This window comes from Artibeus jamaicensis, unplaced genomic scaffold (assembly GCF_021234435.1).
Source record: "Artibeus jamaicensis isolate MK-2021 breed Jamaican fruit bat unplaced genomic scaffold, CSHL_Jam_final contig_240, whole genome shotgun sequence".
Classification (NCBI taxonomy): Eukaryota; Metazoa; Chordata; class Mammalia; order Chiroptera; family Phyllostomidae; genus Artibeus; species Artibeus jamaicensis.
In genome coordinates this window covers 15,824,409-15,851,344 of record NW_026521506.1, presented here as the reverse complement: position 1 = coordinate 15,851,344, position 26,936 = coordinate 15,824,409, and the positions used below count along the sequence as shown (strand labels likewise).

At 37.8% G+C, this 26,936-nt stretch overlaps 1 protein-coding gene across 3 annotated transcripts in view; it reads left to right on the top strand.

Annotated features, from left to right (window-relative positions):
• Window positions 1–453: 453 nt before the first annotated feature.
• Window positions 454–26,936, top strand: part of MMGT1 (membrane magnesium transporter 1) — a 46,365-nt gene continuing 19,882 nt past the window's right edge. Inside the window, exons 1-5 of one of the 3 annotated variants that reach the window (XR_008391050.1) lie at window positions 454–773; window positions 4,597–4,649; window positions 6,565–6,668; window positions 8,268–9,063; window positions 9,386–11,948. Coding sequence is in view for 2 of the 3 variants with exons in the window: in XM_037142229.2 (XP_036998124.1) it covers window positions 695–773; window positions 4,597–4,649; window positions 6,565–6,668; window positions 8,268–8,427 (396 nt within the window). In the remaining variant the exon portion in view is untranslated. Of the gene's footprint in view, window positions 774–4,596; window positions 4,650–6,564; window positions 6,669–8,267; window positions 11,949–26,936 lie in introns of those variants that run through there. The other 2 variants (XM_037142229.2, XM_053662371.1) reach the window with 2 other exon arrangements.

The following is a 26,936-nucleotide window of genomic DNA, read 5'->3' as shown; positions in this document are numbered from 1 at the left end:
GGAACTAACTTTTGTTGAGCATCCCCCTGAGCTTGCCACGTGTTTGGGTCTCAAAATACGCTGCTTTCCTTTGCACCCCACCTGCCTCCATGCTTTCACACTCTTGCCTCCTCCTGAGGTGCTGGTTCCCAAGGGGCTGAAACGTAGTAAAAGTCAACACAAAATAAAGGACTACGCTTGAGGGAAAAACAAAAACAAACAAACAAACGAAATGAACAAAATAAAAATCCCCTTCCGGGGACAGAAATCCCGCACTAAAGGACTTCAACCACCACTTTCAACCACCTCCCCTGCGGCTCCCCGCCCGCCCCACTGCCACGCCCTGGCCTGTCCACAGGCCACGCCCCTTGTCCCAAGTGCTTTGCTGGTGCCTTTCCTCTCCGCTTCCTAATTGGTCCACTTACGCCTCTTCTTTTACGCCCCCCTCCGTCAGCCCCACCCCTCGCAGGAGGCAGTGCTGAGCCAGCCGTCTCACAGGCACTCGCGGACTTTTTCCCGCGTGCTTCCCCCTCCTTCCCAGCATTCCTGTTTCCGCTTTCTAAAGGCACTTCGGTTTTGCCACCTCTGTAAAGGCTCTTCGCGCCCAGTGGTCCAGTGACGTCATCTTTCTGCGCTGCGTGGACACCGCTGTTGGTAGAGGGAACTGCTTCCCTGCCCTTCACTGCTTTCGTTGGGCTGCTGTTCATCCGGGATAATGGCGCTGTCACTGTGGAAGGGGCTGGTGGGCATCGGCCTCTTTGCCCTAGCCCACGCAGCATTTTCCGCTGCTCAGCGTAAGTGCCTGTGGGGCCCGGACCGCTCCGATGCGGGAATTCGGGGGCGGTGTATGGGCGCACCGCAGAAGGAGTGTCAAACCGAGGGTCCCAGGAAGGGTCATTCGAGACCTTAAGAGTTTGCAGTGACTACCAGAAGCGGTGCGGGGCTGCCCAGTGAAACATTGAAGCAGCGTTAGACGGGGGTGTCTGATAGAGGGCTCAGAGTGGGACAGGCACACTGCATGGTGGGTGAAGAGGGAGTCTATCTGGGGATCCAGGACGAGTGATGTCAGATCTAGCGGCAAAGTGTCAGATTGAGAGCCTCGGATGCTCATAGTCCCATGATAACTAGGTGGACAGCGTTTTGGGCACTCCTGGGCTGTCCAGGCAGTGACTGAGAAGTTATGTGACTATTTGCCTCAGATAGGGACTGGTACAGGGGAAAAAGCATTGGACTGGGAGTCACGAAGGCAGGTTCTTAACTCGCTTTGCCATTAAATCTGTGACCTCGGGTAAGTCATATCACATAGAGTGACACAAAGTTTAAGTGAAAAAAAGGCAGAAGGACTTTATCATATAGATAAAGTTGTATTGTCAAGAAAAAAGTTGGAGCCCAGCAGAGGAGTGAAGTCTTGAGACAGCTGATCTGTTTTGACGTCTTCTCTCCTAGACCAAGGGTCAGCAAACTCTGGCAAGTGGGCCAAATGCAGCCTCCCTCCCATTTTCATAGTGAGCTGAGAATGTTTTTTACATGTTTAGTTTGTTGGGGGGAGGCAAAATAATGTCATTTTATGACCCATGACAATTATATAAAATCAAAGTTCCAGTGTTCATCAGTGAAGTTTTATTGGCACATAGCCATGCCCATTCATTTATGTATTGTCTGGAAGCTTTCTAAGGGCAGAGTTGAGTTTGAAATAAAAACAGAATGACCTACAAAGCCCAAAATATTTATTATCTGGCCCTTTACAGATAAAGTTGGCTGACCACTGTCCAAGCCATAGAGCCTACAAGGACAGGGACAATGTACATTTTTTGTTCATTGCTGTAATCTTGAGCCTAGTACAATTTTCCTCACAATAGGTACTCAATAAATCTGTTAAATGAGTGAAGGAACTGAATTCAAACTTGAACTTTATTCTTTTATTTGGTGGATTGCTTTTCTTCTTTAGGAATAAAGTAGAAAATGAGATTTGAATTCCTTCAAAGCTCCAATTTTTTTTCAAGTTGAAACCTTTTATTGTGCCCTGGCTGGTGTGGCTCAGTGGATTGAGTGTGGGCCTTCAAAGTAAGGAATCACCGTTCCATTCCCAGCCAGAGCACATGCCTGGGCTGCAGGCCAGTTCCCAGCACGGGACACACAAGAGGCAACCATACATTAATATTTCTCTCTCTCTCTCTCTCCTTCCCTTCCCCTCTAAGGATAAATGAATTAAAAAAAACTTTTATTATGTATTATATATAATTAAAATAATCCAATTATTTTAACAACTTATCACATACATGCATTATGACAATGTCCGAGGAAATGCAACTTATTTTTTAAATAAGTTGTTATTTAGAAATTTTAGATTTACAAAAATTTGCAGAGGTACTGCAGAAAGTGACTGTATCCCCTCACCCAAGCATCCACCATTGATAGCATCTGATATCACCATGGTTTATTGTCACAACTGAGAAACTGACATTGGTATGTTACTGTTAACTGAAGTCTAGCTTTTATTTGGATCTCATCAGTTTTTCATTAATGTCTTCTTTCTGTTCTAGGAATCAGTCTAGTGTATCACATTACATGTAGTTGTCATGTTTTCCCAGTCTCCTCTGTTCTGTGCTCCAGGCTTTAATGATGATAGTAATTCCCATTAGTAAGTGCTTAATGAGTGCCAGGGACTGAACTAAACACTTCACTTATATAATTCAGTCCTGCCAAAAGCCCTGGAGGTAGCTGTTATTGTTAAAATTGTCTTTGAAACATGAAGAAATTGAGACACACAACTAGGACATTTGCATGAAAGTACAGAGATGAGAAATGGTGGAGCCGGGATTTAAAGACAGGGAGTTTGAGTCTAGAGTCTATGTGCTACACTGCTTTATGAAATTAGGTGTCGGGGATTTGGTTGAAATTGTACTGTGCATAGATGATGGAGGTAGTGTGAGTGATGCCCGAGGTAGTCCAATGGCAAGTGGAAAAACAAATGGATCAATAAATAATCACAGTAGAATGACATAAATGCCATGCTAAAAGTATGTAAAGACACGTGGAGATAGGGGCAGACCTACAGCCTTGAGGCGGTAAGGTCAGCAGACCAGCATGGTTGTAATCACTTGGGAGCTTGTTAGAGATGCCTGCTCCAGATCTATTGAATCCGAATCTGCGTTTCAGTACGATCCTCAGGTGATTTGTGCGCACATTCCTTTGAGAAGCACAGCTCTAGGGGAAGGTGGGACTCTGGAGTATTGCAGCATTTTCTACCATAGGCTTCAGCTATAAAATATTAAGGTCCTAGAGCAAGATCATTAAAGTCCTACCTTTAGTTCTACAGATAGGGAAATGCCTGGTTAAAGGTAGTGTTGGAGAATCAGAATAGACTTCAGGCAAAGAAGAAAGCTAGCTGGGATCTGAACGGAGGATAGGTAGGAAGTTCGGCAAAACCTGTTTTTGGTATTGCTTTGATTTTTCTTTTACATCTGTCCTTATGATAAACCCTGTAAGAAAAACTCCGGAAATGCCTGTAAACAAGTTATCTTTTAAAAGTCAATACATGTTTACCCACAACAATTTGGCTTTTTTAGTTCACAATACATTGTGAAATAGGGATTGTGCAAGGTTCACCTAGAATTAGGATTTTGTGTGTTTATGTTTCCAGTGAGATAAAAATGCCTTGTGGCACTTGTCCCTTCGGTGGGACCTCTTTATAATGTTCATGGGGGAAAGAAATGAACATTTACCTTTGAAGCTACTTGTGTCATGTCAGATTGTGGCAGCAGATAGCTTCCTATGGTGCCATGGCATGCTCATCTTTGCCATAATGAACTTTGTAATGGCAGAGAGCCTATTACATATCTCATTTAATCCTCACATTATTCCCATCTTAATGTTGCAGAAACTTAGGCAGTGAAAAGATAGATACTGTATTCCTTTGGGTCTAAGACACACTCACCCTCCAACATCTGTGTTTAAACACTGGAAATTGAGGTGTTACAGGATAGGTGTTACCTTGAATGAGATAACATCAGGGTTACAGTAAGTTGAAGAGCTGGTTTTATGATCCAGTCTTATCAGCTGCCAAATCCTGAATCTTTCATACCATGTTGTTTCCTGAGGCTAAGGCAACAGAAGAATTTTAATTTAATCACAGAGGCACAAATTGATGTCCTGGAGTTTTTCCTGCCCCACCACTGCACTAGGATATTCTCTCAGGAAAAAAACATTTCCATACCAATTCTATGTGATGATGGTGCTACTTCAGAGTAGTGATTTCCTGTAGGCGCATTAATTTTTAAATAGTTGCGAGTTCTTTGACCAGTTAGTGAAAGAAATGATTTGTTTCAGAGGATTCTAGTGTTCCTGTAGTAATGAAAGAAAAATTATGTATAGGTATTTCTTCCTCATACTTCCTCACCTTTCACTTTTATCCTTTTTATAAGGAGACAAAGTAAGAATAAAATAGTTCAAGATCAGGATGATTGCCTTAGAAGATATAGGTTTTTGAGGAATCCAGCATTAGCATTTCTTTATGTAGCATTTAAGTCAGCTGCTTCTTTGGTATATTGATTTGTTTGCATTTTAAGGAAGAAAAATGAGCTACAGTTTCCTTAATGGTATGCTTCTGGTTTATAGATCGTTCTTATATGCGATTAACAGAAAAGGAAGATGAATCACTGCCAATAGATGTAAGTTGATTATTTATATTCTATTAACATACATTTTAAAAATTAGCCATATACTTTATAATAATATTTTACTGGTTTTTATTCTCTTAAATTTTTAGACATAAAATTACATCTGTTTGCTACTTTACTTTTTGTCACACACTGTAAAACCCAAACATTTGTAGACAAAATATTTCTGTTTGGTTTCTAGAACTGTAGTCCTAGAAGTTGCTCTTCCATAGTTTGAGATGCACTTTTTAAGTGCATCTGATTATTTGACTTCATTTTTTGGAAAAGTTCCTTTTTATATTAAGTTTAAGAACAAGCAAAATTAGCAAAACATTGTTTAGGGACATATGCATAGGAGGTAAAATTAAAGGAAAACAAGGACCTGTTCTTTTTAGCTAAAATGATATATGAATTTCACTCACAATTTTATTTTTTGGGATTTTAAATTATAAAATAGTAAGTTCTTTGTAACAGAATCAAACAGTAAGTGTAAAAAGTAAAACCTCAAACAAACAAAAAATTTTACCCCATTGTTCAGCAGTTCTACTTCCATTCTGATATTTGGAGTGTACCAGTAGTTCAGTTTTCTTCCTATGCGTAAACATTATCTTCATTTATGTCTGTATAGTTCTACCTAATCAAAACACAGAGGTTTTCTTTTTAAAAGTTATTATGCATGTGTGTGTATGTATATGTATGTGTAGTTTTATAATTAGATTTTTATTACTCAATTTTTCTTCAGATATTTTCATGACTACTTATAGATTTACCACATTTTTGTTAATGGTGCCTATGATTGCATTGTGTGAAGTAGGTCTTGGTACTCTGGTGCTGGAAATGTGAACTGGTATAACATATGACATTATGTTTTAATTTACAAAAAGTAATGGCTTGTGGCTAATTTTGACTAGGTTGTCTATAATTAAGAGTATGGTAGATGCGGCTATTAACTCATTCTCCCATCATCATTGCTTTGTGATAGAAACACACACATTCATGTACATCTATTTAAAATAACTTCCTCCTGTTTACCAATTGAAAAATTTTCAATATAGAGAAAATCCCAGTGAAAAAATATGCCTGTAATCCCATGTTGATTAATGTCAAGCTTGCAAGTTTGTGCTTGAACAACCTCTTTGGAAAGCAGTTTAGTATTACCTAATAAAGTGGAATGCACATACTCCACACCAGTGATTCTCCTCCCATGCACCAGGAGAAGTACACAAGGATATCCATATTGACGTTGTAAGGCAAAGTAGCACACAGGAAACAGCCCCCATTGCTATCAAAAATGGAATGGATGAATTGTAGTATTTTCATATAATGGAATACAAAACACAATGAAAAGGAATGGACTACAGCTATATACGGCCACAGGGATGAATCTCACAAAAATTCAAAATATGGAAAAGTAAGCAATATATGTTTTAGAGGTGATACCTAGCTGGTAAAATTGTAAAGAAAAGCAACTGATTAATACACGGTTTGGGGCGATAGTTAACTTTGGGAGAGAGAGTGAAGAATATAATTACAGAAAGACACGTGGGACTTGAAAGGTGCTGGTAATGTTCTGTTTCTTAAGCTGGGTGGAGGGTAAGAGGTATTGTTCTTATACTCTATGATATTTAATGATAATACATTAACATTTTTAATTTTTCTTGGAAGCCGATAGTAGTTAATAACTCAGTTTCAAATGGCTCAGTACCTGTTTTTGCTACTGAAGCAAAACCCACAAGTATTTTTGTAGGCAATCCACAGACTATAGATTTTGTTGTGTTTAGGTCCAAATCCTTTAAACTGAGAATTGACTCCTTCATCAGATCTGGAGAAATACGTGTTAGCGGCTAAAAGGAGATGGAAAGAAAATTGTAAATTTGTATAATAATATTTGTATATAATTTAGTAATCTTAATCTTTATACTCACAGATAGTTCTTCAGACACTTCTGGCCTTTGCGGTTACCTGTTATGGTATAGTTCATATTGCAGGGGAGTTTAGAGATATGGATGCCACCTCAGAACTAAAAAATAAGTAAGTTTCCTCTTTTCATAGGCATTTAATTTCTTACAGGTTTTGTTTCATTTACATAATTTTAAATGTATGTGTTCTGGTGCATAAAAGTTAGTTTTTACATTTTAATTATACAATTTATATGACTAATGAAGTAAAAATATTGAGGCAGTGTTTGATATGATAGAAAAAATGGAAGTTGAATGACTGATTATTGACATTAGAATAGCATGTTATATTATGGTTGCTTAAAATTACTTATTGGTTGGTTAGATGGACAGATAGATGGAAATAAATATATTGGTAAATATTCCCTCAGAATTTTTTTCCTTCCTCCCTCCCTCTCTCCCTCCCTCCCTCCCTCCCTCCCTCCCTCCCTTCCTTCCTTCCTTCCTTCCTTCTTTCCTTCCCTCTCTTTGCTTCCCTCGCTTTCCTTCCTTCCCTTCTCCCTACCTTTTTTCCTCTGTCCTAGCTTAGTCTTTGGAAGAATAACTGGTTTTATGTTTCCTCTATCATTTGAACCTAGTCTGTGACATGCACTCTGTTCTCAGGCCCTTTTCTATTCCTGGGTTAAAGTATATTTCTTGTTCTGCTTTTTTTTTTTTCCCTGTACTTCTTCTAAGCTGTTTTTGTGAACTTTGCTTTTTATAAAGTCATCCTTTAGCCTTGCTCAATTCCATGTCTGGACTTTACCCACTTTCTTTATCCTGGAAAATTTAACCCTTTACAATATTTCCTTAGGATTCACAATAAACATGCCTCAGAGGACACTTGCCCTCTTTTTACTTTTTAGTTTATATTTTAAATAGTCACATCTCAGGCTTCCTGTTTTATGTGGGGGGGATATGCTTGGATTTTCAGGTGGGCTGACTTTGAGATCTGAGTTTTATCAGAGGCAGAATTCTTTTTCTCCAGGAAAGTAATATTTAAAAACAAACTAATACTAAAAGCCCTACACTTAGTTGTTTGTGAACTTTTTTTAGACCACATATCTCTCACTGGAAAAGAAGCAAGAATACTCCACTATCACCACCCACTACTATTCTTACAAAGAGTCTACTCAGAATCACAGGCAATGGGCCAGGAAAGAAAAAAGTTAAAGAGAATGGCATTTAGTAGGTGGTAGTAAAATATATGAGTTTGGACAACAGCAGGTACAGGAGGGCCAAAAGAATTTATGGATTTTTTTTTTGTTATCCTTGAAAGATTCTTAGAAAACAGATCTGTGAAATTATCATATACCTTGAATAGTGAGGGCCAAATGAGACTAATCAAAGGTACCATCTTTTTTAAAAAAGACTATTTGGCATGGGCTAATTTCAGATCTACAGAAGTGATTAAAGTTCAGCAGTTACTTGTGTTATTCATAGGCATACTGGAAGGACTGGCGGAATTAAGAAAAATGCTAAGGCTATATGTTGCTTTTCCAGGTTTCTTATTTTCCTTATAAAGGAAAAAAATAAGATACAGTATGATTGCCATTTATGGTCTAATTTCATGGATTTGAAGATAGTTTAAAATATAATCCATAGCAAATTCATAATTCATCAGAAGTCTGCTTATTTTCTAATAGGGTTTCATAAAGGGTTTATCTAAAATTGATGCTTTTTTTCTTTCAAGGACATTTGACACATTAAGGAATCATCCATCATTTTATGTATTTAATCATCGTGGTAGAGTACTGTTCCGGCCTTCAGATACAACAAATTCTTCAAACCAAGATGCGTTATCCTCTAATACATCGTTGAAGTTACGAAAACTTGAATCACTGCGTCGTTAAGATTTTTACAGATCATAACAACAATACAGGACACAGAGCTGGAATATTGGAGTTTGGGGCATAAAACACTCCCATATCAGTATTTATAATGATCTTTTAGACCTAATTTTAAAAAGTCTGTGGCCCTTGTTTGTACACTGTAATCAAATTATTATTTTGGGGAGAATTTCAAGATTTATTTATTTTTTTTAATTGAATTTATTGGGGTGATATTGGTTAATACGATTATATGGGTTTCAGGTGTACAGTTCTATAATACATCATCTGTATATTGTGTGTTCACCACCCTAAGTCCCCTTTTGTCACCATTTATCCCCATTTACCCTCTTCTACCTCCCCCCATCCTCTTTCCCCTCTAGTAATTACCATACTGTTGTCTGTGTCTATGAGTTTGTTTTTGTTGTTTTTCTGCTTAATCTCTTCACCTACTTCATCCAGCTCCCCAGTCCCCCTCCCCTCTGACAGCTGTGAGTCTGTCTGTTCTCTGTGTCTATGAGTCTGTTTCTATTTTATTTGTTAGTTTATTTTGTTCATTAGGTTCCACATATAAGTGAAATCATATGGTACTTGTCTTTTCTGACTGGCTTATATCACTTAGCATAATACTCTCCAGGTTCATTCTTGCTGTTGCAAAAGGTAAGATTTCCTTATTTTTTACTGCTGTGTAGTATTCCATTATATAAATGTCCCACAGCTCTTTTATCCACTCATCCCCTAATGGGCACTTGGGCAACTTCTAGACCTTGGCTATTGTAAATAGCACTGCAATGAACATGAAATTATTGATGTAGTATAAGTTATCTGTGAAATGAGTCTTTGATCTTTCATAGGAAAAAGTCTTTTTTTCTTTTAAAACAAATTTACATTTTCTGTATGGATCACTGTTTTGAACATATTTCTTTGAGAAAAATATGTTGTTTTATAATTATTTATTAGATTCTTTTCTTTTGCACTTCAGTTTCTAGGATCCTTTGGAAACAGTGTGACTACTGCACTTTGCAGAATGTATGATAGTGAAGTGGTCTTCATTTCTTAAAAACAAATGGACTTCTCTAAAGAGATATAGAAAGGTGACATCAGATTTTCTTATACCCTCTAAGAAGTGGCTCTGCTTCAGCAGCTACTTGCCAGTTTTTAATTAATCCATGACTTCTCACCCACCTGACTCCTGTATACCATCTAACATCAGCTGTCTTGGTTCATCATTTCTCTGGAGTTTTGTGTGCAGTGAGCAATTTTTGTGTCGGAAATTCTTTGTCATAACAAATGTATTTAACAAATTTAACTTGCTGTACATCTAGTTGTATTCTCTTCATTTCACTGTAAAAATTTCCCTAATTGATTGTGTAGTCTAAGAATAGTTGAAGATACACAAAAAAGACCCTTCGTGATAGAATCACCCTGCCTATGTAGAAGAATAGTAATCACTGACGAAAACTGATTACTTGTCATTAGCCACTTTAACTTATTCAAAGTCTTTTATTTTATCACAAACTGTACTAGCGAATTAGTAAAAATAAACTTCTCATTAAAGGTACACTTCAAAAGAACTGGACCCAGTATGTTCTAAATATTTGGAACTAATATATTTAATTTTTTTTAATTGAGGTCATTTAAGAAATTGTTTCATAGCTTCTGACTTCTAATAGGCTTAGTGTTTTCCATCTTCATGGCATGTTACTGAAGATGAGAATGAGGATACAGAGTAGAACTTTTTTAGAAACAGCAGTTTTAGTTTTAAGGACATTTGGCTAGCTCTTTGATTTTCAGAAAGCTTAACATTTCTATGTAGAGAACATTGCTTTTATTGAAATCTGCAGGTATGAAAACTTTGCATATGTTGACTTGTATAAATGTAAAGAAAGGGAGTAACTATGCAGATTTGAAAAGAAAATGTGCTTTTAGGGAAGGGTCATATGATGCCCTTACCTTTGATGGCATTTTTTTCCATTAGAAGTGAACCTCAGCTCTTCTATTCTGTCTAGTAATGCACAACCCCAAAGCAGGATATTATTTTTTCATTGTTGTTTTGTTTAGCTTTGTTTTGCCAATCTTCTCTTTCTATGGAACACTGACTCTGCTCTCTAAGAAGAGCAAAGTTAAAAATCTTCTGATAATGTAATTTAGAAATAAATTTAAAATGTGAAGTCAGGTGTTAAACGTGGTGATAATAAAATCAAAATAGTGTGTGAGAAAGCAGTTCTTTACATTAGACTGTTATACCATTCATTCAGATATGACTAGATTCACAACAGCCTCTTGTTTTCTTCTCTCTTCAGGCTGTCTTCCTTTCCTAACGTGTTTTTATAACAACTTTTTAAAGCTACAATTCACATACCTTACAATTCACCCATTTAAAAGGTGCAATTCAGTGGATTTATAACAGAGTCACAAGTTGTGCAAGCACAACCACAGTGAATTAAAGAACATTGTTATCACTCCAAAGAGAACCCCTGTACCCTTTAGTGGTCATATCTCATTTCCTTCCCATGCCTCCTAGCCCTGAGCAAGCACTAATCTACTTTCTGTGTCTATGACTTGCCTATTCCTGTCATTTAATATAGAAGAATTCATACAGTAGCTGGTCTTTCATGACTGGCTTCCCAAGTAGGGTTTTGTGTTATGTGTAGTTTATCTTTAAATAAACTTCTCTTCTTGAGAACTGTGACTGCTCTGAAAGGCAGTGGTTGGTAAAATCAGTAGATGTAAAGATGGAGGGTTTCTTAGTCAATCTTGTGCTGAATAGTTTTTCCTCATAACCAATTTATTCATGATATACTACTACTTATATTTTGTCCAGTCTCTAGAATGGATATTGAAATCTTTGCCTGCCTCATCAAGAAAGTCCTGCTAAAAATGATGCCAAGTAATTTGGCAAATAATTGACATAGCAGTTTTCAAGTGTGTCTCACTTTGGCAGCAGCTTATATAACTTGGGCCAGGTGAACTTCCCAAAGTTCTTTAATTTCTTCCAGTGAATTTCTGCTGTCTTTTCCAAGTTTATGTCATAGGACTGGAGTTGATTGGATATGTCATGACACTGCAAAATGGGTTAAGTTCAAAATTCATTTCTAATACTATTAGACAGCTCACTACTTAGGGTAATTCCCCAAAATGTACTCATGTGAATTAGTTTGGCCTGTAGGTGACTGTGATTTCAGTGACATTCGAAGTCTGAACTATTGAAAGCTCTCTAGGATATGGGAAATCTCACTTCTTAATAATCACGGAACCAGCCAAATGCCATGGGCTAATGGCTTAGCTGCAGAAAATGTAGATCTGTGAATTGGAGACTATGATGCTCTGTAACTCCCCAATGATTGTTTCCTTAGCACCGTAGCTTCTTCAGTGGCGTGGCAGCATCTTCCCAGTTGTATGTGGCCTGTTTCCATGATGTATTGAGTAGTGTTGTTTCTTGTGAGCATCAATGCCTGTAACACCAAGCAAAGCACATTCTTTTGAATGTTTCCTCTCTTTTAATGACCTGCCCTATCTAATAAATAAATGATTCTCTCACCTTCCCCCTGTTTTGGGTAGTGTTTTCTTTTTTACTTTTAATCACATTTTCTTCTGCTTCTCTATCCCCAGAAAAATGTAAGAGCTAATTTTATGACTTTTTTCCAATGTGATGCTGATTTACTAAATTCAATAGATACTTTACTTTTTATTGTATATGTAAGGTCTTATTGTAATTTTATGCTTTTGGGGGTCAAAATAGAATATAATCTTATTTATATTTGTAAATAATCAAATAACTATTTGATTATTTTGGGGTGTAAGAATTTTGGTCCTTGAGCAGCAAACAGTGTCTAATCATCTCATCACAAATTTGTTATATAGCCAAGCTGCCATTATAAAATGTCACTTTATACTTAACAGGACATCATTATTAAAGCATTAGGGAGCAAATCTAAAGTTTCATGAAAATCCAAAAGGAAGTTCTTCTGGTTTGCAAAACTTGGCACTTATCTGTAGTATTTTTAAAAAATAGCATTACCAGTATCTAAATCTACCTATATCTCAAAACAACCTACTAATCAAATATTCTTTACAAAGGAAAAAAGAAAGATAATATATGAACATAGGGAAAAAAATCAGATGGTACTGAAAGGAATGAAATGAAAACTTGCCCCTTCCTTTCTACTTCTAATACCTTTCTCCAAAGGAAATCAGCTTGAAGTGTCTTGTATGTTCTTTCAGGGACAACTTATTTGCCAGGAAATACAAACTTTTTAAAAGTTAACATTAATGGATTCAGATGGTATTATACTCTTCTGAACCTTGTTTTTTTTTGCTGTCTTATAAGATCTTTCTGTATCAGTATATACAGAAATACCTCATTCATTTAATGACTTGTGATATTCCAATGTATAAATGTGTTATAAAATTTTAAACATTTTTCTATTGCTAAATCATATTGCAGTGAACATACTTGTACATATAATGTATACTGACAGCGTTCATTACCAGCAATAGAATTGCCGGGTCAAAGGGTATTTTTTATTTTAGTAGTTATTGCCGAATTATTCTCCAGAAATCTTTGCCTAGTTATACTGCCACATATAATGTATAAAAATAATTATTTTATGAGGTCCAAGCCAATACTGGGTACCAAATTTTTAAAAATTTGATCATCTGAAAGTGAATAAATGGTATCTTGCAGTTTAATGAAGCTGTAATGCATTTTAATGAAGGAGATGGAACACAGTTTTGTGTTTATTGGTTGCTTTTTCTGTGAACTGTGTGGTCATGTTCTATTTTTTATTATATGATTTTCTATTGATTAATATGTGCACTTTGTAAGCTATGAAAATTGGCTCATTGTTATATATTTAATAATATTTTCCTGAGATTTACTTACTGATTTATATGTGTAGTTAAACTTATCAGTCTTTATAGTTTCAATGACTTGTGCCTTGCTAAGAAAGGCCTTCTTTACATTTAAAAATAAATTTAATGTATTTTTCCAATACTTTTAATTTTTTAACCTTTAAATCTTTGATTCATTTGGGATTAATTTGGGTAGAAGAAATGAGGTAAGAATTCAACATTTTTCTTCCCCAAATAGCTATCTGGTTATTCCAATACAATTGACTTTTTAAAAAAGATTTTATTTATTTACTTTTAGAGAGTGGAAAAGGTAGGGAGAAGGAGAGGGAGTGAAACATCAATATGCGATAGACACATGGATTGGTTGCCTCTAGCTCCCTGCCCCCACTGGAGACCTAGCCTGCAATTCAGGCATGTGCCTTGATTGGGAATCAAACCAGTGCCCTCTCGCCTTGCAGGCCTGCACTCAATCCACTGAACCGCACCAGTCAGGGCAATGCTATTGACTTTTTTACACACTAATTTGAAAAGGCATCTTCATTCATACATTGGATTTCTATAAGTATTTAGATCTGTTTTTGATTAAATTGTTTGGGATGACATTGGTTAATAAGATTATAGATTTCAAATGTACATTTCTTTTTTTTTAATACATTTATTTATTTTTTTTGAATTGATTATGCTGTTACAGTTGTTCTATTCCCCCTTCATTCCCCTCCACCCTGCCCCCCCAACCCCACCATTACCCCCCTTTAGTTTATGTCCATGTGTCTCAAGTCCTTTAGGTTCTATATTTCCCATACTATTCTTGCCCCCCCCCCCCATCTATTTTCTATCTACTGTCTATGCTACTTGTTTTCTGTACCTTCTCCCCCCCGTCTCCTCCTCCCACTCCCCTGTTGCTAACCCTCCTTGAGATCTTCATTTCTATGTTTCCACTCCTGATCTAGCTGTCCTTTTAGTTTGCTTTCGTTTTAGGTGTGGTTGTTAATAACTGTGAGTTTGTTGTCCTTTCACTGTTCATGTTTCTTTAACTTCTTTTTCTTAGATAAGTCCCTTTAACATTTCATATAATAAGGGCTTGGTGATGATGAACTCCTTGAAAGAAATATTCCAAGTCATGAAATCTAAAGACCTACAACCAAGATTGCTCTACCCAGCAAAACTTTCATTTAGAACGGAAGGACAGATAAGGTGCTTCTCAGATAAGACCAAATTCAAATGTACATTTCTATGGTACATGGTCTATATATTGCATTATCCATTTTTGAGCTCTAGTCTGTTGTAAAATTACCAGTCTTTTTTAGTGTATTTTATTGATTATGCTATTACAGTTTTTCCAATTCTTCCATTTATTCCCCTTCCACCCTGCACCCCCAACTCTCCAGCATCCCCCTCACTGAGTTTATATACATGGGTTGTACATATAAGTTCTTTGAATTCTGTTTTTCATACCATTCTTGACCTCCCCCCATCTATTTTATGCCTACCAATTATGCTTCTTATTCCCTGTACCTTTCCCCACCATTCCTCCCCTCTCCCTTTCCACTGAAAACCCTCCCTGTGGTGTCCATTTCTCTGATTCTGTTCTGGTTCTAGTTGTTTGCTTAGTTTTTCTTTTTGTTGTTTTTCTTTTTTCTTTTTTTTAGGTTTAGTTCTTGAAACTTGTGAGTTTGTTGTCATCTCACTGTTTGTTGTCATCTTACTGTTTATAGTTTTTGATCTTCTTCAATTTCTTAGGTAAGTCCCTTTAACATTTCACATAATAAGGGCTTGGTGATGATGAACTCCTTTAACTTGACCTTATCTGGGAAGCACTTTATCTGCCCTTCCATTCTAAATGATAGCTTTGCTGGACAGAGTAATCTTGGATGTATTTTCTTTCCTGCAAGACAGTCTTTATGGGCATTCTTTTGTAGGTAACTCCTTTCCTCTTGCTGCTTTTTAATGTAACCACATTTGTGAAGCATCAAACTTTTTTTTAAAGATTTTATTTATTTATCTTTAGAGGGGAAGGGAAGGAGAGAGAGAGGGAGAGAAACATCGATGTATGGTTGCCTTTTGTGCATTCCCTGCTGGGAATTGGCCTGCAGGTAACCGACTTGCAACCCAGGAATGTGCCCTGACTGGGAATCGAACCGCGATCCTTTGATTTGCAGGCCCTCGCTCAATCCACTGAGCTACAACAGCCAGGGCCTCTTGCTGCTTTTAAGGTTCTCTCTTTATCTTTAATCTTGGGAAACTTAATGATGATGTGCCTCTGTGTGTTCCTCCTTGGGTGCAACTTCTCTGGGACTCTCTGGACTTCCTGGAAATCTGTTTCCTTCACCAGATTTTCCTTCATTATTTGTTCAAGTAAGTTTTCAATTTCTTGCTCTTCTTCTTCTTGCGCCCCTATAATTCAGATATTGGGACATTTAAAGTTGTCCCAGAGGTTCCTAAGCCTCTGTTCATTTTTTTTTTTTTTTGAATTCTTGGTTCTTCATTCTGCTCTGGTTGGATGTTTATTTCTTCTTCCATTTGTTCCAAATTGTTGATTTGAGTCCTGGTTTCCTTCCTGTCACTGTTGGTTCCCTGAATATTTTGCTTTATTTCTCTTTGGGTGGCCTTCATTTGTTCTTTCATTTTGTGACCAAGATCAATCAGTTCTGTGAGCATTTTGATGACCAGGGCTTTGGACTCTCCATCAGATAGGTTGGCTATCTCCTCACTGCTTAGCTTTCTTTCTGGAGTTTTGCTCTGTTATTTCATTTGGGCCATATTTCTTTGTCTTGGTGCACCTGTTAAGTTATAATGGGGCAGAGCCTTGTATATTCTCCAGGGCGGGGCAACCATCTTTGCTGCATTGTGGCACTGCTTGTGGGGGAGGGACCAGAGAGGGAACAATGCAGCTCCCCTGCTCAGCTCTAGCTCCACTTTCCAATGAACTCTTGTATGAGACTGGGAGTTTCTCCCACTGTGGCAACTGCCATAGTCCACAGTCAGCTCTGAGTATCAGTTTCCAGTTCAGTCTGCCCTGCCCATGTGGTCCACTGCCTTGTCAGGAGTTCGCTCAGCCAGCCCCCACCTCTCTGAGGGTTCTTTCAGTCAGCCCCACCTTTACAGTCCTCAGCCTTGCCGCAGGTTCTCTCCATTTGACTCTCTTACCGGTCTGGTTGGTCTGATTAATTGTTTCTTTAATTCCTTGGTTGTCAGATTTTTATGCATTTTGATTTTCTGGCACTTCTGGTTGTTTATATATTTTAGATTGGTTGTTATTCTCCTTTTAGTTGTGAAAGGAAGCAAAGGGTTTCTACCTACACCTCCATGTTGGCCAGAACTTGAATGTCCAAAAATTACAAGTCAATTTTTTTTAAGTTGTTACACATTTTCATATTTGGAATTGGTTATCTATACCTCATTATTATTACTTTTAGGATTTTTCCCTAGTTTTTCTTGCATGTTTACATTTCCAGATAAACTTCAATATAATTTTTTCTAATTATAGAATCTTATATTTATCCCCAAATTTTATTTAGAAATATATCAAACTTACAGCAAATATAAATGAATAGTATGATGAATTCAATGTACATTTTTTAAAGATTTTATTATCTTCAGAGGTGAAGGGAAGGAGAGGGGGAGAGAAATATCAATGTATGGTTGCCTCTCGTGCATCCCCTGCTGGGAATTGGCCTGCAACCCAGGGCTGTGCCCTGACTGGGAATCGAACCACGATCGTGTGGTTCACAGGCCTGAGCTCAATCCACTGAGCTATACCAGCTAGGGCTCCAATGTACATTTTTTAATTGACATTTTAATACAGTTGTCTCCATTTTCCCACCACCACTTTCCCCCACCCTACCCACCTCCACCTCCCACCGTCAATCCTATATCCCTTTGGCTTTGTCCACGGGTCCTTTATACATGTTTGTTTATAACCTCTTCCCTTCTTTCCCACTTTATTTCCCTTCCTCCTCCCCTGTGGTTACAGTCAGTTTGTTCTTAATTTCAGTGTCTTTGGTTATATGTTGCTTGCTCACTTGTTTTGTTGTTTAGCTTCCTGTTAAAGGTGAGATCATATGGTATTTGTCTTTCAACGCCTGGCTTATTTCACCCAACATAATGCTTTCCAGTTCCATTCATGCTGTTGCAAAGGGTAGGAGCGCCTTCTTTCTTTCTGCTGCATAGAATTCCATTGTGTAAATGTACCATAGTTTTTGGATCCATTCATTTACTGATGAGCACTCAGGCTGCTTCCAATACTTGGATATTGTAAATTGTGCTGCTATGAACATTGGGGTGCATAAGTTCCTTTGGATTGGAGTTTCAGGATTCTTAGGGTATAATCCCAAGCAATTCCCTTTTTAGTTTTCTGAGGAAATTCCATACTGTTCTCCACAGTGGCTGCACCAGTCTGCATTCCCACCAACAGTGCAGTAGGTTTCCCTTTTCTCCACAGACTTTCCAATAGTTGTTGCTTCTTGATTTGTTTATGATGGCCATTCTTTTTTTTTAATATTTTATTATTTATTTATCTTTAGAGGGGAAGTGGGGGAAGGAGAGAGGGAGAGAAACATCAATGTATGGTTGCCTTTTGTGCGTCCCCTGCTGGGAACTGGCCTGCAGGGAACCGGCCTGCAACCCAGGCATGTGCCCTGACTGGGAATCGAACCGCGATCGTGTGGTTCGCAGGCCCGCACTCAATCCACTGAGCTACACCAGCCAGGGCTTGATGGCCATTCTGACCAGTGTGAAGCAGTATCTCATTGTGGTTTTAATTTGCACCTCTCTGATGGCTAGTGTTGCTGAGCATCCTTTCATATGTGTCTGGGCCCTCCGTATGTCCTCCTTGGACAAGTGTCTGTACAGGTCCTTTGACCATTTTTAATTGGAATGTTTGTCTTCCTGGTGTGGAGTTTTGTGAGTTCTTTATATATTTTTCAGATCAAACCCTTGTCTGAGGTATCATTGGCAAATTTATTTTCCTATACAGTTGGTTCCCTTTTCATTTTGTTGATGTTTTCTTTAGCCATGCAAAGCTTTTTAAGTTGATGAAGTCCCATTTGTTTATTCTTTCCTTTATGTCCATTGCTCTAGGGGACATATCCATGAAAATATTCCATCCTGGAATATCTGAGATTTTCCTACCTATCTTCTCTAGGACTTTTATGGTATCATGACTTATATTTAAGTCTTTTATCCACTTTGAATTTATTTTTGTGTGTGGTGTAATTTGGTGATCAAGTTTCATTTTTTTTTGCATGTAGCTGTCCAGATCTCCCAACTCCATTTTATGCTTCTGCCCTCTTTGTCAGATATTGATTGACCATAAAGACTTGGGTTTGTTTCTGGCCTCTCTGTTCTGTTCCATTGGTCTGTATGTCTATTTTTATGTTGGTACCATGCTGTTTTGATTACTATGGCCTTATAATATAGTTTGATGCCAGGTATGGTGATCCTACCTACTTTGTTCTTCTTTTTTTTTAAATCCTTTCCTTTATTAGCCCTTCACATTTTTCAACCCTAAACATGTGAATTTTCTTTTTTAAATCTTTTAAAATTTATTTTAAAAATTATTTTTCAATTACAGTATTCTTTCTTTTACTCCCTTCCCAGCCCACCCCCCGTGTCCCCCACCTCCCTCCCCTATCCACCCCCCCTTAGTAGTTGTCCATGTGTCCTTCATGCTAGTTCCTGTAAATCCTTCCTTTTTTTCCCCTGAAATTCCTTCCCCTCTCCCCTCCGGTCGCTGTCTTTGTTCTTCTTTCTCAGAATTGCTGCAGCTATTCAGGGTCATTTATGATTTCATATAAATTTTCAAAATGTTTGTTCTATATCTGTGAAATGTGTTATTGGTATTTTAATAGGGTTTGTGTTGAATATATAAATTGCTTTGGGTAGCATGGACATTTTGATGATGCTAATTCTTCCAATCTATGAACATGGTATATGCTTCCATTTGTTTGTGTCTTCCTTAATTTCTTTCTTCAGTGTTGTATAGTTTTCTGAGTACAGGTCTTTTACCTCCTTGGTTAAGTTTGTTCCTAGGTACTTTATTTTTCTTGTTGCTATAGCAAATGGGATTTATTACTGATTTCTGTTTCTGATATTTCATTGTTGGTGTACAAAAATGCTTTCGATTTCTGAATATTGACTTTTTATATCCTGCTGTTTTGCCAAATTCACTTATTAAGTCAAGTAGGTTTTTGGTGGAGTCTGTAGGGTTTTCTATGTACACTATCATGTCATCTATAAACAATGGCAATTTTACTTTTCAATACTTTTACTTTACTTTTCAATTTGGGTGCCTTTTATTCCTTCTTCTTGTCTGATTACTATGGCTAGCAATTCCAATATGATGTTGAATAGAAGTGGTGAAAGTGGACATCCTTGTCTTGTTCCTGATCTTAGTAGGAAAGCTTTCAGTTTTTGCCCATCGAGTATGATGTTGGCTGTAGGTCTCTTGCATATGACCTTTATTATGTTGAGGACTACTCTCTCTGTTCCCACTTTGCTGAGCGTTTTTTATCATTTATGGGCTGCATCTTATGAAATGCTTTTTCCACATCTATTGATATGATCATGTGATTTTTGTCTTTCCTTTTGTTTATGTGATGTATTACATTTATTCATTTGTGAATATTGTACCATCCTTGCATTCCTGGAATGAATCCCCCTTGATCATGGTGTATGATCTTTTTAATGTATTGCTGAATGCAGTTTGCCAATATTTTGTTGAGGATTTTAGCATCTATGTTCATCAGCGATATTGGCCTGTAGTTTTCTTTCTTTGTCATGTCTTTAACTGGTTTTGGGATTAAGATGATGTTTGCTTCATAAAAATAGTTTGGGGGTCTTCCATCTTCTTGGATTTTTTGGAATAGTCTATGAAAGACAGGGGTTAGCTCTTCCTTATTTGTTTTTGTAAAATTCTCCTGTGAAACAGTCTGGTCCAGGGCTTTTTTGTGCTGGGTTTTTTTTTATTACTGCTTTGATTTCATCAGCTGTTATCAGTCTGCTTATCCTTTGGATTGTTCTTTGAGTCTCTATGTCATTTAATTCTGCTCTGATCTTGGTTATTTCCTTCCTTCTACTTGCTCTGGGCTGTCTTTGTTGTTGTTCCTTGAGTTCTTATAGGCATAGGGTTGGGTTGTGTGTTTGAAATGTTTCTATCTTTTTTAGGTAGGCTTGTATTGCTATGAACTTCCCTCTCAGGACTGCCTTCACTTTGTCCCATAAGTTTTTGATTGTTGTGAGTTCATCTTCATTTGTTTCCAGAAACTTTTTGATTTCTTCCTTGATCTCATTGTTAACCCATTCATTGTTTAATAGCATGCTTTTCAATCTCCATGAGTTTGAGGGTTTTTGAGTTTTTTGTTTCAGGTTGATTTCTAGTTTCAGGTCCTTGTGGTCTGAGGTGATGTTTAATATGATTTCAGTTTTCTTGATTTTGTTGAGGCTTGTTTTGTGTCCTATCATGTCTGTCTTTGAAAATGTTCCATGTGCATTTGAAAGGAATGTGTATTTAGCTTCTTTGGGACAGGAGGTCATATATATATATATATATATATATATATATATATATATATATATATATGTTCATCTATGTTCATATATATATATCAGTTACATCTATTTGGTCTAGGGCATTGTTCAATGCAGCAATATCCTTGTTGATATTTTGTTTGGAAGATCTATACATTTTTGACAGTGGGGTGTTAAAGTTTCCTACTATAATTGTGTTGCTGTCAATATCTTTCTTGAAATCCTCTAAGATTTTCTTTATATATTTGGGTGCTCCTATTTTGGGTGCATATATATTTACAATGTTTATGTCTTCTTGGTGGATTCTTCCCTTGAGTATTATGAAGTGTCCTTCTGGATCTCTTTTTATGGACTTTGTTTTGAAGTCTATTTTGTCAGATATAAGTATTATGACCCTGGGCTTTTTTCCCTGTCCATTTGCATGGAATATTTTTCTAGCCCTTCACTTTCAGTCTGTGTAGGTCTTTTGTTCTGAGGTGGGTCTCTTGTAGGCAGCATATGTGTGAGTCATGTTTTGTTATCCATTCAGCTACCGTATATCTTTTGATTGGAGAATTTAACCCATTTACATTTAAGGTTATTATTGATAGGCACTTATTCATTGCCTTTTTAGTCCCTTTGTGCCTGTGTTCCTTTCTCTCTCACTGTTTTACTTCTTCTTAAAGCAGTCCCTTTACCATATCTTTCAGAGATGGTTTGGTGGAGGAGTATGCCTTTTATGCTGCTTTTCTGGATGTAATTGGGTTTTGATTGTTGTTGGGTTGTTCTTTTGTGGGTCTTTCCCTGCTGCTGGTTGATTGAGAGTCACTCTGCCCACCACATCTTGTGTGCTGTTGTGCTGATGCTGCCTGAACAAAACCACAAATCAAGAAACAAACCTACACCCACAAATATAGCTGCCCCCACAATCCCACTATCAATAGCAAATGAACCAGTATTAATAAGGGTCTGATGAGATTAAGACTATTTTAGGAAAGGAGAGTGGATATGAGATGACCTACTGAAATAAAAATGATTTTGAGAGGGTGGGGGGAGGAGCACTAATAAGAATTGGGAGCAATGGAAATAGAGATGGTAATGTTTACCTCATGAATAAAAAAGGAAATGAAAAATGTGGAATGGAGTATGAGAAGGGAAGCATATAATATTAGGTTTAAACAGAAATTAAAACAAAATAAAGTGAGAGAAAGAAAAAGGAAGGAAAATATTAAATAATTAGTAAAAAATATAGGAGTCAAATTGGAGAGAAAGATCCACTGAAGTACTATCAATAACAAATGAGCTAAAATTAATATAGGTGTTATGGGAATAAGAGGGAAAAAAGAAACAAAGAAAAGTCTAAGATGTTTAGAGGAACGGGAATTGATTTTGAAATGATAAAGGGAGAGAAAAGACTAAGAGTGAGGAACAAAAACCAGACTAAGGCAAAAATTTAAATTTGGGATATAAAGAAAAATAAGGAGAATAAACAAAAATAAAAGGGCAGTATGAAAGAGAAATAGGACAAAGACAGAAAAGAAAAAGAAAAAACAAGCTAAGATGGAAAAGTTAAAATTTGAGACAAAAAAAAAGTAGCAGAGGGGTCCAGTCAAACTTGTTATTTGAAATACAGAATTAGTAAAGCTCTAGAGATAAGTTGAAAAAACAATGTAACAACAATTACCCTACCCACAACCAACTGGCAAAGTTTGTTAAAGGTATAGGGAGAACATGGGTATTTTAAGAGCTGGGCAAGAGGATGTGAAATGCTCCTTGACAAGAAAATTTATTTTGAGTGTCTGGATGGGGGAGAAATAATAAAGACTGTGGAATGGAAACAAGGTATAGCTAGAGAGAAAACCAAATTTGAAATGACAATGGAAACAGGAAGGTGAAATGGGCGAAGGGAAGGGAGGGGTAAAATATGTAAATAGAAATACACTATAGTTTAAAATCTAGTAACTTATTGTATACAAAGTCAGTGGACAAGAAATGAATGTTATAAAACTATTCAGGAAAGAAAACTTTGCAAATCATGAAGACCACAGTGGCTTTCATCTCAATAGCCTCTTGTATTTACCACCGTTTTTACCTTTCTGGATCTCCCTCTAGTGAAGGTACCATCTGACCTTGGGCAGCCTGTTCGATACTTGCAGTGATCTTCTGTCACTGGCTGTCTTCTTCAATTGTTAATTTGTTCATTCTGCACTCAGTAGTCAGGCTTAAGCCACATAGGGCAAGACAGAGTTCATCCTTGGGGTTTGGGGTATTGTTTCTCCTCAGGCTGCTGCTGCTTGGGAGGTAGTGGTTTGCCTGAGCAGAATGGTTGCTGCTTATAATTGCCAGGGTGGCTACTCTCTCAGTTCTCTCCCCAAAGCCTCTGTCCCCAGTCTCTAAGTCTTGCTAGTACACTCTAACCCCCTTTTTCCAGCAATCTACTGTCTCTGGCTATTTCTGGTTGTTTATCTGGTCACTAGAACTCAGCAGTCACACTTACGCACCAAAAGGCCAGAGCTGAGTCTCTCTGCAGGGAGGGTCTGTTGTTTCCCCTCAGGCTGCTGCTGCTAAGAGGGAAGTGGTCTACCTGAGTACAAAGGCTGCTGCCTTCTGGGGGATGACTCAGCACCAGGAGTCTGGGGGCTACTCTCTTCAGTTCTCTCCCCAAGGCTTCCATTCCCCATCTCTCCTCAGGTGTCTGTGGCTGACCCTGCCCCGACCTTTATTGGAGCCTCAGGTAAGTGGCTACAAATGGAAATTTGTGTGTCTGTCCTTTACTTGGCCCTTGCGTCTCTACCCATCTGTCCCTGGCAGAGAGCAACTGTGACACTTTTCGATGCTGGTTGTTATCTGTGTGCTTTTTGGGCTCTGGTATTCTAGGCTGGGGATCCTAGCTTAGGGTTTAGACCCTATTCTTCTCCAGGGGATCCAACCTGCTGCTTAATTATCCCACTGGTGCTGCTGCCTGTGGGCACCCAGCCAGCCCTCTCGAGTCTCTACCACACTCCTAACCAGACAGGTTGTGCCGAAGCTGGGCCTTCTGTGTGTCCGAAGTTATATGCTTTTCTCCGGCTATTGCTCAGTTGTTTGTTCTGGGTGGTTTCTCCACAATTGAGTTGTGATTCCAGATTGGTCCGGGGAGGAGGTCACTGTGAATTCCATTCACTCCTCAACCATCTTCCATCTGCAATATACTTTCATTTAGTTGCCACTCCTAATATTTTGCCACTTTTGCTTTTTTATTTTTTAATATATTTTATTGATTATGCTATTATAGTTGTCTCCATTTTTCCCTATTTGCCCTCCTTTGCCCAGTACCTGCTTTCCATCCAGTAATCTTCCCCTTAGTTCATGTCCATGGCTTGTGCATATAAAAGTTCTTTGGGTTCTCCATTTCCTATACAGTTCATAACCTCTGTCTATTTTGTACCTACCAATCAAGCTTTTTAATCCCTGCATCTTTTTTCCTATTCTCCCCATTCCTTTTCCCTGCTAATAACTCTCCAAATTATCTCCATATCTGCAGTTCTGTTCCTGTTCTGGTTGTTTGCTTACTTTGTGTTTTTAGATTCAGTTGTTGATAGTTGTGAATTTGTTGCCATTTTAATGTTCATAGTTTTGATCTTTTTCTTACATAAGTCCCTTTAACATTTCATATAATAAGGGTTTGGTGATGATGAACTCCTTGAACTTGACCTTATCTGAGAAGCACTTTATCTCCCCTTCCATTGTAAATGATAGCTTTGCTGGGTAGAGTAATCTTGGTTGTAGGCCCTTCCTTTTCATCAGTTTAAATACTTCTTGCCTGCAAAGATTCATTTGAGAAATCAGCTGACAGTCTTATGGGAACTGTTTTGTAGGTAACTGTCTCCTTTCCTCTTGCGGCTTTTAAGATTCTTTATCTTTAACTTCTGGCATTTTAATTATGCTGTGTCTTTGTGTAGTCCAATTTGTTTGGAATGTTCTGTGTTTCCTGGACTTGTATGTCTCTTTCCTTCACCAGATTAGGGAACTTTTCCTTCATTCTTTTTTCAAATGAGTTTTCAATTTCTTGTTCTTCTTCTGTCATCTGTATGATTTGGATGTTGGTACATTTGAACATACCAGAGGATCCTTATACTATTTCCAGGTTGTTTTTTTTTAATTTGTTTTCATTATGTTCTGGTTGAGTGCTTATTTCCTCCTTATGTTCCAAATCATTGATTTGAATCCTGGCTTCCTCCCCTCCACTGATGGTTCCCTATAAATTTTTCTTTATTTCACTTTGTATAATCTTCATTTCTTCCTTTATATTGTTGCTGTACTCAGTGAGTTCTTTGAATATCCTGACCACCAGTATTTTGAATTCTGCATCTGATAGGTTGGCTATCTTAATCTCATTTATTTCCTTTTCTGGGGATTTGTTCTGTTCTTTCATTAGGGCCATATTTTTTGTGTGTGTCCTCAATTTGGCAGCCTCCCTGTGTTTGCTTCTGTGTACTAGATAGAGCTGCTTTGACTCCCTTTCCTAGTAGTGTGGCCTATTGTAGAAAAGGCACCTATAAATTGTGTGGGGTAGAGCCTTAGATAATTGCTAGGGTGGGGCAACCCACTTCCACTTTGTGGCTCTGTGTGAAGGGAGAGTTTGGAGAGGGGACAGTGCCACTGCCTGTTTTCTGGAGGTTTTCCCAGTACTGACCTCATTTCCAGTCACTTCACCCACTTCCCATATGCGACTTGCACCTTTCCAGCTATTGCACTGGTAGTGAATCCCCAAGTTTGGTGGGTTTGAGTACGTTCTAAGTCCATGCGGGACTTTTAAATGGAGACTCCTGATAATCTGGCAGTTTATTCCACCACCCCAGCCCCTAGTGGTTGTTACATTCAGAAGTTATGAGAATTTATTTTTCTGATGCTAAATCCCTTGCCTGTGTGGTCTGGCGTGGGGCTGGGATCACTCATTCCCAAGGTATTCCTCCCAATTTTTACTCACCATATGTGAATCTGGTATTGCCCATCTACCACTGCCTCTTCACACCACACCACATCTCTGAATCTCTCTACACATCTCCATGACTCCACCCCTCTTATTTGTCTGGATGAATGTAGTTTCTTTAAATCCTTGGTTGTCGGATTTCCATATAGTTTGATTTTCTGATGGTTCTGGGTGTTGCTTGTTGTGAGAACTAGTTGTAATTCTTTTTATGGTTGTGCAAGGAGGTGAAGCATGTCTACCTATGCCTCCCTCTTGACCAGAAGTCTAAATGTGCTTTTTCAGATGGGCATTGGTAGCTTTTTCATTTGGCTCCTGTGTCCTGTTGACATACTCTCATTATTGTGGATTTTTTCATTACCACTTTCTTATTGTCAGTACAAGATGTTCCAGGCTCATATGGTACTTTTCCTCTCCCAGTCCTAGAATCAGCCTTTTTTCTAAGGAACCTGGTTCCTTTAATTGAAGAATAGTATGAGAAACCAAGATCTGGGCCTTAGTTGTGCTCAGTGCTACTAGGGTTTTGTTGCTTCAAGGCCCTTTCAGCTGACAGAGCAAGGAAATATATGCATGTATACTAACCTGTGCTCACACACACACACACACACACACACACACGCACGCACACACACACATAAATATTTATGTAACATCTGTATTTCTATTAAGTTAAACACGAGTTCATATTGGTGTTTGATCCGTCACCACATAAATTCTAACCTCCTTCCCTTGCTTATCTGTACACTCACTTCAACATTGAGAAACCTGGCTCCCAGCATCTGCTACCCATTTACTTGGATTGTTTAGTCCCAGAATACTTGTAAGGTGGTTTCAGAATTGTTGACCTGTACGCCCATGAGAAAAAAAAAAAAAAAACTTTTTCAACAACAGCACAGTGATTATGGAGAGTTTTTTTTTGTCCTGAGTTTTAGAGATTCCACTGATTTCCAAAGTTACTTAGGTCAAGACCTTTCCCCTTACTCTCTTAAATATATGTTTTTCATAAATGTTTAATACAGTTAGATTTTTAGTCACATTCTGCATTCTATCCTGGGATTCCCCTGATCTAAATGATTTTTTTTAAAGTTCATATACATCAAGGTTTGCTTTTAAATTCAATTTTAAAAATTGAAGTAATTTTGGTTAATTACATTGTATAAGTTTCAGGTGTACACCATTATAAGTCTATACCTGTATACTCTAT